Source organism: Mobula hypostoma, chromosome 3 (assembly GCF_963921235.1).
Source record: "Mobula hypostoma chromosome 3, sMobHyp1.1, whole genome shotgun sequence".
Classification (NCBI taxonomy): Eukaryota; Metazoa; Chordata; class Chondrichthyes; order Myliobatiformes; family Myliobatidae; genus Mobula; species Mobula hypostoma.
The window spans coordinates 106,902,882-106,918,836 of record NC_086099.1 but is presented as its reverse complement, the minus strand read 5'-3'; the positions used below and the strand labels follow the sequence as shown (position 1 = coordinate 106,918,836).

Here is a 15,955-nt window from a genome sequence, read left to right as displayed (position 1 = left end):
GAGAGGGGTTGGTGAGAGTGTGGGGTAGATGTGTGGAGGTGGGCAGGAATAGCAGTAAAACATTTTTGGAGTAAATTCTAACCTTCTGCAGTTGAGCAGAAATGGAAAGTAGGAACAGCTGGAATTTGTTCTGCCAAAATGTTTCCAGCATCATTTTCTTTGCAGCTATTCTACAGGGCATCTAATGCAAATATCAGACACTCACTTATTTTTTCCTCTGATAAAATGCTTAATTCCTGGCAAATTGTGGGATATATTCTAAATCCAGCAGTACAGTATTATCTACTTCAGGAAAAAATTAATCGTGTTTCAAACCTGGAACATTCTAAAGACATATGCTATTTCTGCATTTTTAAGAAATACTATCACTGTACTCATAAGAACAAAGGTCAGGCCAGGTCTGTACTGATTCACCATAGCTGAGTTCTGGTCAGATGATTGCAGAGTGAAGTGGCAGGAGATGGGTGGGACCATAGTCCCTTAATTCTTTTATTCACTGGTGCTTGCAAATAAATAGTGGATTCCACAAAAAAATCCTGTGCAGAAATTTTTAACTTAATGAAAAATCTAGGACAGTTAATTATGGAAGACTGAAATGATAGCGTGCTTATCGAAAAAAAGCAAAATCTGCCTTCATTGTTGAGTAAAGAACTCAATACCTCACTGGAGTACTGTCAGTTTGTAACTCAGAATAAGATGACAGAGATTTTTTGTGAACTCAGCTGTAATAAGTTCCATCTGTATTCACTTGACTTCATATCCCTTTGCACACATACCCCAAGCTAAGACGTCTCTATGAATTTATAAATGGCTCCCTTTGAAGTTGAAAAAAGTTCGACATGTCTGGGACTCATTAGCAATGAAAAGAAAATAAAAAAGACTTTGTGACCTGACAGCTACAGAAAAGGTAACTCAAATGAAGGTTATATATTTCTACATTTTGCTGGGTTGGAGGGAAATTTGGGTGTTTCAAGGTTATTTGACCATCAGTGCTGTTTCATGAGATGTCCTTAATAAATGAATTTGGGTCATAGCCAGGAGTCTGGAAGAGGTCGTGTTGGTGGAGTGGGGGAAGGGGTTGGAAATTAAGCCAAAGTAGTTAAGATTTGCTTGTACATTCTTCATAAACTAATGCAACTAACCAGTGAGGCAGAATAAGTTCACAGTTAACAGCTGCGGAATTTACATATCATACATATTATCCCCAAATCTGGGTCTTAATGTGACAACTAGACTTATTAACTCAAAGCAGGATTAGTTATATACACAATGGCAAAAAAGTGCTAGGGACATCTTGCTCCTTGGCCTTTTTGTCCAGTTAGAATATAGTTAATCTGCAATGATGACAGTTGTATAAAAACAACGCCTTCACTTCAATGACAGTATTGATCTAGAAGCCCTGGGTTAGATACAAGTAAAAGAAAAAACAAAAGACCATATTAATAAATCCTCTGTAAGAAGTCTCATGCTGCAGAATATATCCCAATGTGGAAAGCTAGTTTATCTATCACTCATACTTACTTTACAGTAATCTAAAGTAGCCATGAATTCATAGGATCCAAGAGACAACTCTGGCTTGTCATATTGATCCAACCTTCTGCCCATGTGATCCAAGTGTTGAAAATAGAATGGAGGGACTGAAGGAGAAAAAATACATAAGCAATGTTATTAAAATTACCTTTCTACATAGCAACTAAAAGTAAATGTAAATATTTTGCATTTCTTCTATTGCTTTCAAAACTTCTTCCTTTCTGTGACTGGAAAAAAAACATTTCTGTGAGATTCCAATATCACAGCCAAAGATTCCCACTGGTAACAGGCAATTGTAAAATAACATTATACAAAGTTAACTAATGGAACCAATGAATTTATTACAAGGTTACTTTTTAACACATTTCTAATCCCTGTGAAAACTTCTGACAGCATAAAAGAAAACAGAGATAATGCATGAATGGCGCCTGCCATCAAGCGAATAGGATCTGCTAGTTACTGTAGTAAGAGACCAAGGAAAGAGCTGCAGATCTTAAGAAAAACTCCATTAAATGGTCTGAGCTTTGGAACTTACTGCTGATTGCAAAGTGGAAAATCAATGATGAATTCAATACATTTGGTAATTTGTGGGTTGGCACCAAGAAAATAACTATGAATTGTTGTAAAATGGCAAATAATTACTTTAGAATGGTGAATGTTTATCTATATTAACTACACAAGACTCAGGTTACATACTATATGGCTGATATTAAATACCCGCAGGGAATCCATAGAATACCAAGATATTCTGCCTTCCCGTATCACAAACGTCCAAAGAACAAACAGAAGTATAAACCTTTACAGGGGCTTTTGTGGCTTTGAAGTTAAAATCTTTCAGTGTAGGATAATGAAAGCAAGTAATTAGAACTGACAGCTACCAAGGATAAAGCCCTGTTACTCTTGTCAGTAATAGTATTATAGCTGGCATTTTGATTCTAGTAGTGGGACAACTAAACTCTTGAGACAGCAGTAAATCTGATCGACAAGAAACCAGATTTTTCCACTGGCTATGAAATCAGTCAGTGAAAAAGGAGTGAATGCAAAATTGCTGTAACTGTGCAAAATCAACGATAGTTTCAACTTTAAAGGAACTAAACCCCTAACAGACTGGCATTGATTTATAGAAGTACTGCCCAATGGGCCTGATGAGATTGTGGCTATACCAGTTGGCAATCAGATGTCACTTCCAATGTAAGCCACCTGTTTTGCACAGAGATTTGATCTATTAAAAGGTGTATGTGTATTGTAATAATAACAATAATAAGTATTGATCCCAAGTGGGAAATATTTTGTTATAGCAGCAACATTTATAAACACACTTAGCAATAATAATAAACATAATGATAATATTAACTAATAATATACAGATTAATAATATATTCAATAATAATTTACCAATGTGCAATACTGTGCAATAATTTCCAGGGATGAAATAACAAAACAGAGACTATTGTATTACAATGTGTGCTCTGCTGTCGCATAGAAATGAACTGTTGTAAATGCTTATTGCGTTTGGTAGGAAAGATTTTCTGTAATGATCGTTGCTGAATGAGTCTGTTTGAAAGGGTGCTCCGCTGCTTATTCAGTAGGTCTTGGAGAGGATGTGCCTGACTGTCCATAATGGATAACAGTTTTTTTAGTGACCTCCTCTCCACCAGTAACTCAAAAGAGTCTAGTTTACATCCAAGGATGAATCCAGCCTTTTTGATGAGGTTATTTAGTCTTTTCGCATCACCAGCACTGATGCTGCTCCCCCAACATTAAGCCTCAAAGAAGACTGAACTCTCTACAACAGACTGATAAAGAGCTCCAACATCCTGCTGCACACATTGAAGGATCTCAGCTTCCTTAGGAAATAAAGTCTGCTCCTCCCCTTCTTGGCTTTCCAGTCAAGTCTGTTGTCAAGATGAACACCCAAGTATTTTGTACTCCTTCACCACTGCAACTTCTCCCAGAATGTATACAGAACTCTTCATATATGTATTTATGTATGTTGGTGTGGGAAGATCTGGTAATAGGTTGTGTTGGGAGGAGATTCTTAACTATAAACCCCTGAAAACTAGTCTGATTTTCATTTACAAATAGTCTGCTACATCATTTACATCTTTACCACTCAAGTCATTTGCTACAATGATGTTTTGCTGTAAAAGGAAGTTTGAAATCATTAAAGCCAGTTCACACAGCCTTTAAAAAAAATATTGCACTACTGATCATTAACCAGATTGGTATCGATGAATGGGAAGCTCTTGCAGTTCAAGAGTGTTATGTAATTGATGTAGGGATCTGAATTGCCAATAATCTTGTGGCCTTCAAGGATTCTAAGAGCAAAAAGAGTAAGAGCCCTAACATCGCACTAACACAAAATGAAACTGAAACAGGGATTTAATAAGTACTCTCAAAGTAATGATTAGACTGAGTGGGAAATGACTTTCCTCTGGTTGGGAAGTTAGTTGGTTTAGGTTTATTACTGATAAATTGAAGAGAGATACGAGAACAGATTTCTTCATATAAAGTGCTACTTAGGCGTAAGGAATGATAAGAGAAGACACAATCCTAACGAAACTGGTATGTAAGGTTATACAAAGCATTGCTGAGCAAAATAGCAAAATGCATACACGGGTCACTGCAAGTAACTGTATTAGCATCCAGGGTCCATACTGAGGAAGGACAAGTTGGACGGTTAACTATATTGTTGAGCATCCAGTAAACAGTGCCCCACAGATAGTTTCACCCTGCACAAAGATGTTTAGCTTGGGGAGAAAGAATTAATGTATAATGATAGAGGCATGAAGAAAAGTTGCAAAACAAGCTTGATCTTCAAATAAAACACAGGATAATTAGAAATATGAGAGGGGAGTACAGCTGGCAAAGAAATGGTAAAATAATGTAATTGGCAGAAAATAATACAGAACAAAATACAAAATAATGTAGTTGGCAGAAAATAATACAGAACTGCATTCAGTAAGACATTTCAGAAAAGTGAGGTAGTTAAATGCCATGTGAAAGAAAAAGAATCTTCTGGGAAATCTGGATAGTTGCTACCAGATGGTGAAAGAATGGTTGAAATAATACAATAAAAAGTACTTTAGAAACCATTTAGAAGCAGTTTACAGTTAAATTATATTGCACAAATATAAACATGTTATACTTTGTCTATTTTATATGGGTAACAAAGATCATATTTAAACACTAAAAGGGGATTCTTTCCAGTTCAAATGACAGCAGGAATTTGCTTAAGTGAAGGTGCCTTTGGAGCTAAAGCTCAAAGTAAAAGAAAGGTCATTCATTTTGACATCCTTTCCAACCCTTGAGCCCTGCATACAGGCTGTAACATTGAGTTAGTGGAGTTTAGGGAATATATCCACTAACACCCCAATGTGTTTGCTGGTAAATTAGCATCCATCATGCAGCTGGGTTTGGTGAAAGTTTGCCCTGTGGATTTACGTTCACGATTCACAACTGTTATTGAAATTGCAGTCTGAACCAAAGAAAGGTGTGTCTGGTTACCTATGTGTGGATCTATCAATGTATAAGAGGTTGAGGACACCAGATATATTAGGATAGATTGCATCTGCATTTGGTACGAGGAGGTATCAACTACATTTAAGTTGTCAGAGAGGCTACGTGCAGTTTCTCTTGATGCTGGAAACCATGCTCATCTATTATGCCACACACTAAAGACTCTCAGAAAGCCAACAAGTACAATATTCTTTCCCCGAACTCTGGAGAAAAATCAAGGAATTATCTACCAAGAGATGTTATTATGGTAACCTCTAGCTGTATGGTCTTGGTTCATCAATATTTTATTGGCTATTCTTACATAAAATGTGATCAAATTTCAGGGTCTTCAATTGCTTTATTATATCCTTAGCAAGTGACTGACATTACCACCCACCACCCATGCACTCTGATAGAAGAAATAAAAGGACAGGCTATTTTCTAAATGGAGAGAAAATTAAAAAATCTGAGGCACAAATGGGCATGGGCGTCCTTGTGCAGGATTCCCTAAAGGTTAATTTGCATTTTAAGTCTGTGTTGAAGAAGGCAAATGCAATGTTAGCATTCATTTCAAGAGGAATAGAACAGTGGTCCCCAACCTCCGGGCCGCGGACCGATACATTGCCGCGAAGCATGCAGGGGTGCAGCGGTGGTTGGAATGCACCCAGCACATCTTTAAGAAAAAAGCCGAAATAAACAAGCTAATTAATTAGGTGCCACCCGGCACATAAATGTTGGCCCAGATTCAGAGGCAATGCGATCGGCACTCACCTCTGATCTGGGCTGACATTTATGTGTCGGGCAGCACCTAATTAATTAGCTTGTTTATTTCGGCTTTTTTCTTAAAGATGTGCTGGGTGCATTCTGGCTACTGCTGGACCGCTGCATTCTTCGCGGCAAAGTATTGGTCCGCAGCCCGGAGGTTGGGGACCACTGGACTAGAATATAAAAGCAAGTATGTAATGTTGAGGCTTTATAAAGCACTGGTGATGTCTTACTTGGAGATTGTGAGCAGTTTTGGTCTCCTTATCATAGATAGGATGTGCTGACGTTGGAGAGGCTTCAAAGGAGGTTCACAAAAATTATTCCAGGATTAAATGGTTTGTCATATGACGAGTGTTTGATGTCTCTGGAGCCTGTATGCACTGTAATGCAGAAGAATGAGGGGTGACCTCATTGAGACCTATTGAATAGTAAAAGGCCTTGCTAGAGGGAAGGTGGAGGGGATGTTTCCTATGGACACAGCCTCAAGATAGAGGGGCATCCTTTTAGAATGGAGATAAGGAGGAATTTCTTTAACCAGAGAGTGGTGAATCTGTGGAATTCATTCCCACAGATGGCTGTGGAGGCCAAGTCTTTGGGTATATTTAAGGCAGAGGTTGATAGATTCTTGATTAGTCAGGGCATGAAGGGTACAGGGAGGAGGCAGGAGACTGGGGATGAGAGGGAAAATGGACCAGCTATGAGGAAATGGCGGAGCAGACTCGATGGGCCGAATAGTCTAATGCTGCCTCTATATTTTGTAGTCTTGTGATCTATTCAGGCTTCTAGAAATAGAATGATGGCCACTCAATATCAGCTTCTTTTGAGAGATGCAATGGGATGCCATTCCTAATGTCCACTCACGCAGATATCCCACTCACTGCCAACCTTAATGAAGCCATTATGTTGATTGAGGTTGGAAGTTCATGGGGAAAAAAGAATCAGAAGAAAAATCTGCCATTCTCCTGTTCCATAGCATCTGGAATTAAAGTTGCTGGGCCTCAGGTTTCACTGGGTTGTTTCAAACATCCAATTGGAGAATTTCTGGACCAGTTAGTTGAGATGAATTCCAAGAAATTTCCAAATTCCACCCTCCTTCATTTTCTACAAAAGCAGCTACAGATCAAATATTGATAATCGCACAAGTTGTGATTTTATATTAAATAAAACTCATGCTAATTCTTTCATTGTATTTATATTAAATACAGTAACAGTTATGTCACAATGTAAATATGATAACTCTGAATGTGGTCTGCTTTTAATGATTTAAAAAACATGTTAACGTTCTTGCTCAGTATCATGTGTATTTGCCTTAAGAATTGTAGAGTGGCAGGAGAAAGAGAGATACTAAGATTCAGAGTTAATAAGCTTACTTTATAAGGGAAAGGGTCATATTGATCCAAGTGAATAAAATCCAATTTAAGTAATGTGTTCCAGTCAAACAGTTTTGGCAACACACTCGGAAAATAGCCAAACACTTTAAACCACTTAATCCCAGCTCACACACTCCACCAATCAATCTTTCTTTGAACAAATAAGGTTTGATTCCATCAGAGGGAATGCAGTGATGTTCATGCAGAAATCAAACAAGGCAATAAAAAAAAAATCAGTTCCACATATCTGGTGGGTTTGTGGAAAAACTCTGTGCAGTGTTTTTGTAAAACAGACAGAATAAAATTAACATTTAAATGTGCCAGAGACTGAAGAGAAAATGGTGAAAAAAACACATTCAGAGTCGTCTCCTGTTTATAATCAAACATAAACCAAGTTAACCATTTAAAGAATTATGAAATATCCATTAGTAGTAGAACATAGTAATTCAATTACCTCATATATAATTAGGCCAGCATTTTAAACCATGCAATTACAATATATAATGTTACAAGAAAAGAAGAAGAGTCTATTTTAAAGCCACACTATCTAATGGTTTAACTCAGGGGTTCCCAACCATTTCTATACCATGGACCCCTACCATAAACCAAGGGACCAGTGGACCCTAGGCTGGGAAGCCTGGTTAATGCTGAATGAGATCGAGCTGAATTTAATTGCAGCTCGAGTTGTTCATCAGGTTTCACAGCATACTTGATAACTACTTAAATCCACAATAGTCTCCTTCCTGTGACCTAGCTGAGAGTCACCACAAACATGGAATTGGCCCTGACCAGCTTGTGAGCTAATTCTGGACGTCTGCCTGTCTTTCAGAGCTCATCAGCTTTTGTTCATAACCCTCGAGGCTGAAGTCTGTGTGAGTTTCAGACTTTTAACACATGCTGCAGGTGTGATGCGGAGTTTTCCGCCTGAAAATGGGCCCACACAACTCACTATATGAGTAAAGTTACTTGTTACCATATAGGGGATAGTATTCAGCCCTTTTGCTCCATATCAGCTTCCAGGAGAATACTGCGATCAATTCCATTTCCCCTCATAACCTTACAACTTATTCTCTCTTGAGGCCTATATGACAAAACCTTTGAGAGCTGAATAAAAAATGTTCTAACAATATAAACTCCATTTCCTCCATCCAATACAAAGACAAAAATTGTTGCTGTGTTGTACATAAGATTTATGATGGCAAGAGAATAAAATTAATTAGTAACCTTCATTGACACAGCTGCAGAATCCACACTGGTACCTCCGTCCACCTTCAATGAACTGCATTAATAGACACATGTAGGCCTTACATCTATTACAACGAATGGGTCCCGTTTCTCCGTGGTTCACAACACAGATTGGTGCCTGTTAAATTGAAAACAAGAGAGAATTGATAACATGTAAATCAAACTAGTCCTACGTGTAGTGAAGTAAATAGCTTAAATTTTCTCAGCAGAGATCTTATTTCATTATACGTATTGTTCATAGGAAATATTTCCACAAGTTAGCTGTATTAGAAGCAGAACTAGACATTTTAAATGGCAATTCTCACACATCCTTCTGACGAAATATTTAGATTTATAATACAATACAAATCAGAGACACACCATTGCAGCTTGGGACATTGGAAACTGGAGTTCAACCACAGCATCCTCTATAAGGAGTTTGAATGTCCTTCCCTTGGAATGCATGGGTTTTCCCTGGGTGCTCCAGATTTCACCCACAGCCCAAAGACATACCAGATAGGTTACTCGGTCATTGTAAATTATCCCATGCCTGGATTAGGGTTGTCGGGGTTGCTGGGTCCCTGGCTCAAAGGGCCAGAAGGGCCTACTGCGCACTGTAACTCTAAACAAAATAAATAAAAGATGGTATAGTTGATGAGTTTGATAAGAAAGGTCTATTCCAAGTTGCTATAAACCGTCAATGGCATGCCCACCAAATAAACAAATAAAAATGAACCAGCTCAGGCAAGGCAATTTTATGCTTTTTCCTTTATTTGATCATAAAAATTTTCTCCTTTCCCTTTTGGAAGGTTTTGATCATTTACAGTGAAAGCTTCTGACAGCCTGCATGGTTACTATCTACTTCTCCAATCTAGTTATTTACATGTGTGTGATAAGTCATAATTCTGGTCAATTATTCCCCTGAAATTGGCATCATTTGTTTGCACATGAACAGAATGCACACAGACATTTTGTGAAGAGGTTGCAGAACAAGGTTCAACAGTTATCTCTTGGCTGGCTTTCCCTCTTCTTAGTTCAATGCCAAATGGTCTTATTGTAAAGTAGATATGTTTGAGATCCGATCAATTATCACACAAGTGGCGAGAAGTTTAACTGAGTTATTGCGTGAGGATGGAGGTTGGTGGGATTGAGTGGGTAGTGAAAGATGATGCCCTCCTATGGCTTAATTCCCAAACCCACTCTTACCAACCACAAATTAAGGTACAGGTCCCCTCTCCTCACTCCTAGTTTAACAGAACAGATCCCTGATTCTTATCCTCCTTATTGACAAAGCTCTGGCTGCTGATCCCACCGATTTAAGACAGACGTCCCCAATTACCCTTTCCCTCATTTGGCCTATTAAGTCACTGCCAGTTCTCTAAGAAATCCTATCAATCCTATCCACCCACTTAGCCTATTTTAGACCATACAATGTAGAGCAGAATTATGCCATTTTGCCCATCGAGTCTGCTCCACCATTTCATCATGGCAGATCCAATTTTCCTCTGAGCCCCAAACCTGCCTTTTCTCTGGATCCCTTCATGCCCTGACTAATTAAGAAGCAACCTTTGTCTTAAACATACATAAAGACTTGGACTCCACGCTGCCTATTGCAAAGAATTCCACAGATTTACCACTCTCTGGCTATAGAAATTCCTCTTCATCTCCGTTCTGATTAGATTAGATTAGATAATGAGGACATGCAGTGTCTGATACTCTAATTAACATTACTGATTCTCCCACCACACACCACACTAATTTAGTGATTGGTTAATCAAACAGCTAACATGTCTGTGGAATATATGAGGAAACTGAAACACCAGGAAAAGAAAACCCATGAGGTCATGGGAGAATGTACAAACCTTCCGTAGAAAGGGCCAGAGGTTAGAATGAAAGCCCTGCATGTTAGAGTTACGAGACAGTTCTACCACTTGCAGGGTCCCTGTGGCTGCATCTGTCCTGCTCCATATCAAGTAATAGGCTCCTAGTTGCCTCATTTGCACTCACTGTAGAGCACAGCTCTAATGGTTCTCCTGCTTCTCATTCTATGCCTGACCACAGCAGAGGGCTTCAATCGCTCTTCTCTCTGGGATGTAGCCTGATCAAGTAAATAACCTCTGGCCAATTAACCCATAAACCCAGTCTAAGACTACCCTTCTAGTGCATATTTTCCATCCCAAGAATGGCTAATACCCATTAAATATCACCCAAGACTCAACCAAATTCTGCTGTGGAGAGTTAACAACCTAAAAAGGTATTGATGCCCCAGCTGAACTGCCATCCAGTCTACCCAAGCTTGATATATGTCGGCCTAGGAATTCCCATGAACCCTTTTGGGTGCACTTGAATATCTAGACTGTTATTAACCAAACCATAAAGTCTGTACAATCACAACATCTTTTACAAACTGCTAACAAACCGCCATTCTACATCCTCTGGATATTCTCGGTGCCATGAGATGGTTCACTGAAGCTATGTTAGTCACAACTCTAACTCATTGCAGAGAACAACTGTTGAGCAAGTTTATATCTGGCATATTGTTCAAAATTGTCAGCAATTTTCCAAAGCAGACAGCAATGACAATAGCTCCATTGTGACCTCCAGTTGCACAATCTTTTGCAATTGTGGCCAGATAATCTCAGGGTCAAAATGACCACATTCAGTATTCTCAAAAATATTGTAATTACATGTTATAAATTCACCAATACCATATATTGAGAACACAATATTCTATTCCACTGACAGTTCTCTATATGGGAACAGGATATTTACAATGACTGCATCAAAATACATTTATTATATAAATCAAAAAGCAACATTTGAAACAAAACTGATGCAAGTGGGTAAGATTTCAAGGTGAATATTGTTCTTTTTTTAAAAAAAGAGTGGTGGAACCCTCCTCTTAAGCATACTGAGCAACCCGATGGGAGATAGATGGTCAGCCAGAGGAGGGAGCATTGGATAAATTATTTTGTTCAGATGATCATGGACGTGTGATAACAACACGGGGAAATAAAATCTTGGTCACCAGGAAAGCAGTTGTCCCATCTTGGAAACTCTGTATCACTAGTACTACGTTTGAGGGTGTCCAAAAATATTCCACAAAATCTGGAAGCGACCAAAATTAAGTACAATATGCATATCTGTGAAGTGCTGCTTGATTTAACAAAACCAGAATAAATCATAGATTATATGAACTCTTCAAATGGCTTTGAAACTGAATGATGGAGCACAAAAATATTTCCCTTTATTTGTTCTGAAGTGAATCATTGGATTGTAGGGCATAGACGGGATCACAGTGCGCCTAGACATAAGTGTATAATAATTGATTAACTTGTCATTAGAGTCTTCCAGTTTAGTAGTTTAACTCCATGGCTAACACCTGGCATGGGTTCACTTCCAATCAGCTCTTTTAATGCAAAGAGCAAAAGCTTGTCCATTAAGTGTCTTGTCACACTGGCCACACACACTCAAATGATAGAAAATATCAGAGAAAGGGCAAGATCCACTTCATGACTCATGATGAGGGAAACACAAAGTGATCACCAACCCAAGGAACATTTACTTGCATCTGGAAGGCAATTACTTACTAACATCTTCCATCAGAGAAATACCTAGAATTCACTTGAAGCACACATTGTTTTGTGTTGTCAGCAAGATTTACTGATTACTTATTTGGGTAGATTTTCTAACCTGTGGTGAGGTAGGAATGCCAAAGCATTAACTACTTTTCAGCTACTCTAGGTAATCATGTGCACATGTGATTTAACTCAAGCTGCTGATCTCCTCATTCTGGAATTTTACATCAGTGGAGCTGACTAAAAGCAATCACGCAATGATTATTCATATCATGAGAAGTGCTGCTGGAGTGTCAAGTCACAATGTGAACAATGTTAAGTGGCTTTCAAACCAGCGATTGTGCAGAAATTGCGATACAGTGGGTTTCGGTTAATTCGGCCATCAACTGATCAGACAGGGCAGCCACTTATTTGCGCCAACCCTTAAAGCACAGAAACTGATGGAGAAAGTAGCTGGACTTCCTTTGTTTATTTGTGACACGAAGCCACTTCGTTGGGACAGGAGACTGTTGCTGAACAGTTTATAAGTAGCGTGAGTGGCATAGACTTGTGTTACCGCTAGACACTAAACCTTGCTTAGAGCAAACAGTTTTTAAAAATTGTCAGTTGTGTGTGTTTCTGTTCAAAAAGCAGTGATATTTGTCACTGATGGTTGGCGAGAAATAAGCAGCAAGACAATTCAGATCTACTTTGCTCATTGTGGGTTCAAGCATTCAGGTTTGGAGATGTGAGAAAAAGGCCTGATATACAGAAGGCCACACCAGGAGTACCGGACACAGTATATAACCCCAACAGACTCACAGGTGAAGTATCGCCTCACCTGGGAGGACTGTTAGGGGCCCTGAATGGTAGTGAGGGAGGAGGTGTAGGGGCAGGTGTAGCACTTGCTCCACTTGCAAGGATAAGTGCCAGGAGGGAGATCACTGGGGAGGGACGAGTGGACAAGGGAGTCATGTAGGGAGCGATCCCTGCAGAAATCAGAAAATTGTGGAGAGGGAAAGGTGTGCCTGGTGGTGTGATCCTGTTGGAGATGGTGGAAGTTTGGGAGAATTATGTGCTGGATGAGGAGGCTGGTGGAGTGGTAGGTATCCTTGGTAAGGTGGCGAGAGGATGGGGTGAGAGCAGGCGAGCGTGAAATGGAAGACATGCGGTTGAGGGCAGCATTGATGGTGGATGAAGGGATGTCCCTGTCTTTGAAAAAGGAGGACATCTCCTTCATTCTAGAATGAAAAGCCTATTCCGAAGAGCAGGTGCAGCGGAAACGGAGTAATTGAGAGACGGCGATGGTGTTTTTATAAGCAACAGGGTAGGAAGAGGTATAGTCCAGGTGGCTGTGAGAGTCTGTGGGTTTATAATAGATATCAGGCGATAAGCTGTCTCCAGAGTCAGAGACAGTGAGATTGAGAAAGAGGAGGGAGGTCTCGGAAATGGACCAAGTAAACTTGAGGGCAGGGTGGAAGTTGGAGGCAAAGTTGATGAAGTCGACGAGCTTGGCATGGGTGCAGGAGGCAGCGCCAATGCAGTTGTCGATGTAGTGTAGGAAAAGTGGGGGGTGGACACCAGTGTAGGCTAGGAACGTGGACTGTTCCGCTTAGCCGACAAAAAAAGCAGGTATTGCAGGGACCCGTATGAGTGCCCACGGCTACACCTTTTGTTTGAAAGAAGTGGGAGAAGCCCACTTCCAAAGTAGTGGATCTGGCCCGGTGCAATATGGATAAAGCCCTCCCAACCACTGAGCACATCTACATGAAATGCTGTGACAGGAAAGCAGTATCCATCATCAGAGATCCTTACCACCCAGCCCATGATCCTTTCTTGCTGCTGCTGTCTGGATGAAGGTACAGGAGCCTCAGGACTCACAACACTAAGCTCAAGAACAATTACTAACCCTCAATCATCAGAGTCTTGAACAAACAGGGATAACTACACTCATCTATTGAGATGTTTCCACAACCAATCCTCTCACTTTAAGAACTCCTGTGTTATTTCATGCTCTCGTTATTTATTGCTATTTATTTATATTTGCATTTGCACAGTTTGATGTCTTCTGCACTCTACTTGATCTTTCATTGATCTTGTTATAGTTCCTATTCTACAGATTTGCTGGGTATGCCCATAGGAAAAAGAATCTTAGGGATGTGTGTGGTGAAATTTACTTTGAATTTGATGAAGGCAGTCCATTATCTGCACTGGTTCCGTTCATTCACAGCCAATCAAAGGAAAATGGCACTGGATGAATTCCTCTGTTGATAACTATTAATTCACAGTTTATAGAACTGCCATACTATTGGTAATAGAACCATAGAACCATAGAAACTACAGCACAGAAACAGGCCCTTTGGCCCTTCTTGGCTGTGCCGAACCATTTTCTGCCTAGTCCCACTGACCTGCACACGGACCATATCCCTCCATACAACTCCCATCCATGTATCTGTCCAATTTATTCTTAAATGTTAAAAAAGAACCCGCATTTACCACCTCGTCTGGCAGCTCATTCCATACTCACACCACTCTCTGTGTGAAGAAGCCCCCCCTAATGTTCCCTTTAAACTTTTCCCCCCTCACCCTTAACCCATGTCCTCTGGTTTTTTTCTCCCCTTGCCTCAGTGGAAAAAGCCTGCTTGCATTCACTCTATCTACACCCATTATAATTTTATATACCTCTATCAAATCTCCCCTCATTCTTCTACGCTCCAGGGAATAAAGTCCTAACCTATTCAACCTTTCCCTGTAGCTGAGTTTCTCAAGTCCCGGCAACATCCTTGTAAATCTTCTCTGCACTCTTTCAAGCAACACACATCAAAGTTGCTGGTGAATGCAGCAGGCCAGGCAGCATCTGTAGGAAGAGGTGCAGTCGACGTTTCGGGCCGAGACCCTTCGTCAGGACTAACTGAAGGAAGAGTGAGTAAGGGATTTGAAAGTGGGAGGGGGAGGGGGAGATCCAAAATGATAGGAGAAGACAGGAAGGGGAGGGATAGAGCCAAGAGCTGGACAGGTGATAGGCAAAAGGGGATACGAGAGGATCATGGGACAGGAGGTCCGGGAAGAAAGACGGCGGCGGGGGGACCCAGAGGATGGGCAAGAGGTGTATTCAGAGGGACAGAGGGAGAAAAAGGAGAGTGAGAGAAAGAATGTGTGCATAAAAATAAGTAACAGATGGGGTACGAGGGGGAGGCGGGGCCTTAGCGGAAGTTAGAGAAGTCGATGTTCATGCCATCAGGTTGGAGGCTACCCAGACGGAATATAAGGTGTTGTTCCTCCAACCTGAGTGTGGCTTCATCTTTACAGTAGAGGAGGCCGTGGATAGACATGTCAGAATGGGAATGGGATGTGGAATTAAAATGTGTGGCCACTGGGAGATCCTGCTTTCTCTGGCGGACAGAGCGTAGATGTTCAGCAAAGCGGTCGCCCAGTCTGCATTGGGCCTCGCCAATATATAAAAGGCCACATCGGGAGCACCGGACGCAGTATATCACCCCAGTCGACTCACAGGTAAAGTGTTGCCTCACCTGAAAGGACTGTTTGGGGCCCTGAATGGTGGTAAGGGAGGAAGTGTAAGGGCATGTGTAGCACTTGTTCCGCTTACACGGATAAGTGCCAGGAGGGAGATCAGTGGGGAGGGATGGGAGGGACGAATGGACAAGGGAGTTGCGTAGGGAGCGATCCCTGCGGAATGCAAAGAGAGCGGGGGAGGGAAAGATATGCTTAGTGGTGGGATCCCGTGGAGGTGGCGGAAGTTATGGAGAATAATATGTTGGACCCGGAGGCTGGTGGGGTGGTAGGTGAGGACCAGGGGAACCCTATTCCTAGTGGGGTGGCGGGAGGATGGAGTGAGAGCAGATGTATGTGAAATGGGGGAGATGCGTTTAAGAGCAGAGTTGATAGTGGAGGAAGGGAAGCCCCTTTCTTTAAAAAAGGAAGACATCTCCCTCATCCTAGAATGAAAAGCCTCATCCCGAGAGCAGATGCGGCGGAGACGGAGGAATTGCG

At 40.8% G+C, this 15,955-nt stretch overlaps 1 protein-coding gene across 2 annotated transcripts in view; it reads right to left on the bottom strand.

Annotated features, from left to right (window-relative positions):
- The window catches only part of sec24d (SEC24 homolog D, COPII coat complex component), a 202,873-nt gene that overhangs the window by 93,804 nt on the left and 93,114 nt on the right, over positions 1-15,955 (bottom strand). For both annotated transcript variants that reach the window (XM_063043567.1, XM_063043568.1), the window contains exons 9-10: positions 8,388-8,526; positions 1,522-1,637 (exon numbers count right to left, since the gene is read on the bottom strand). In XM_063043567.1, the coding sequence (XP_062899637.1) occupies positions 1,522-1,637; positions 8,388-8,526 (255 nt within the window). The remainder of the gene's footprint in view (positions 1-1,521; positions 1,638-8,387; positions 8,527-15,955) is intronic.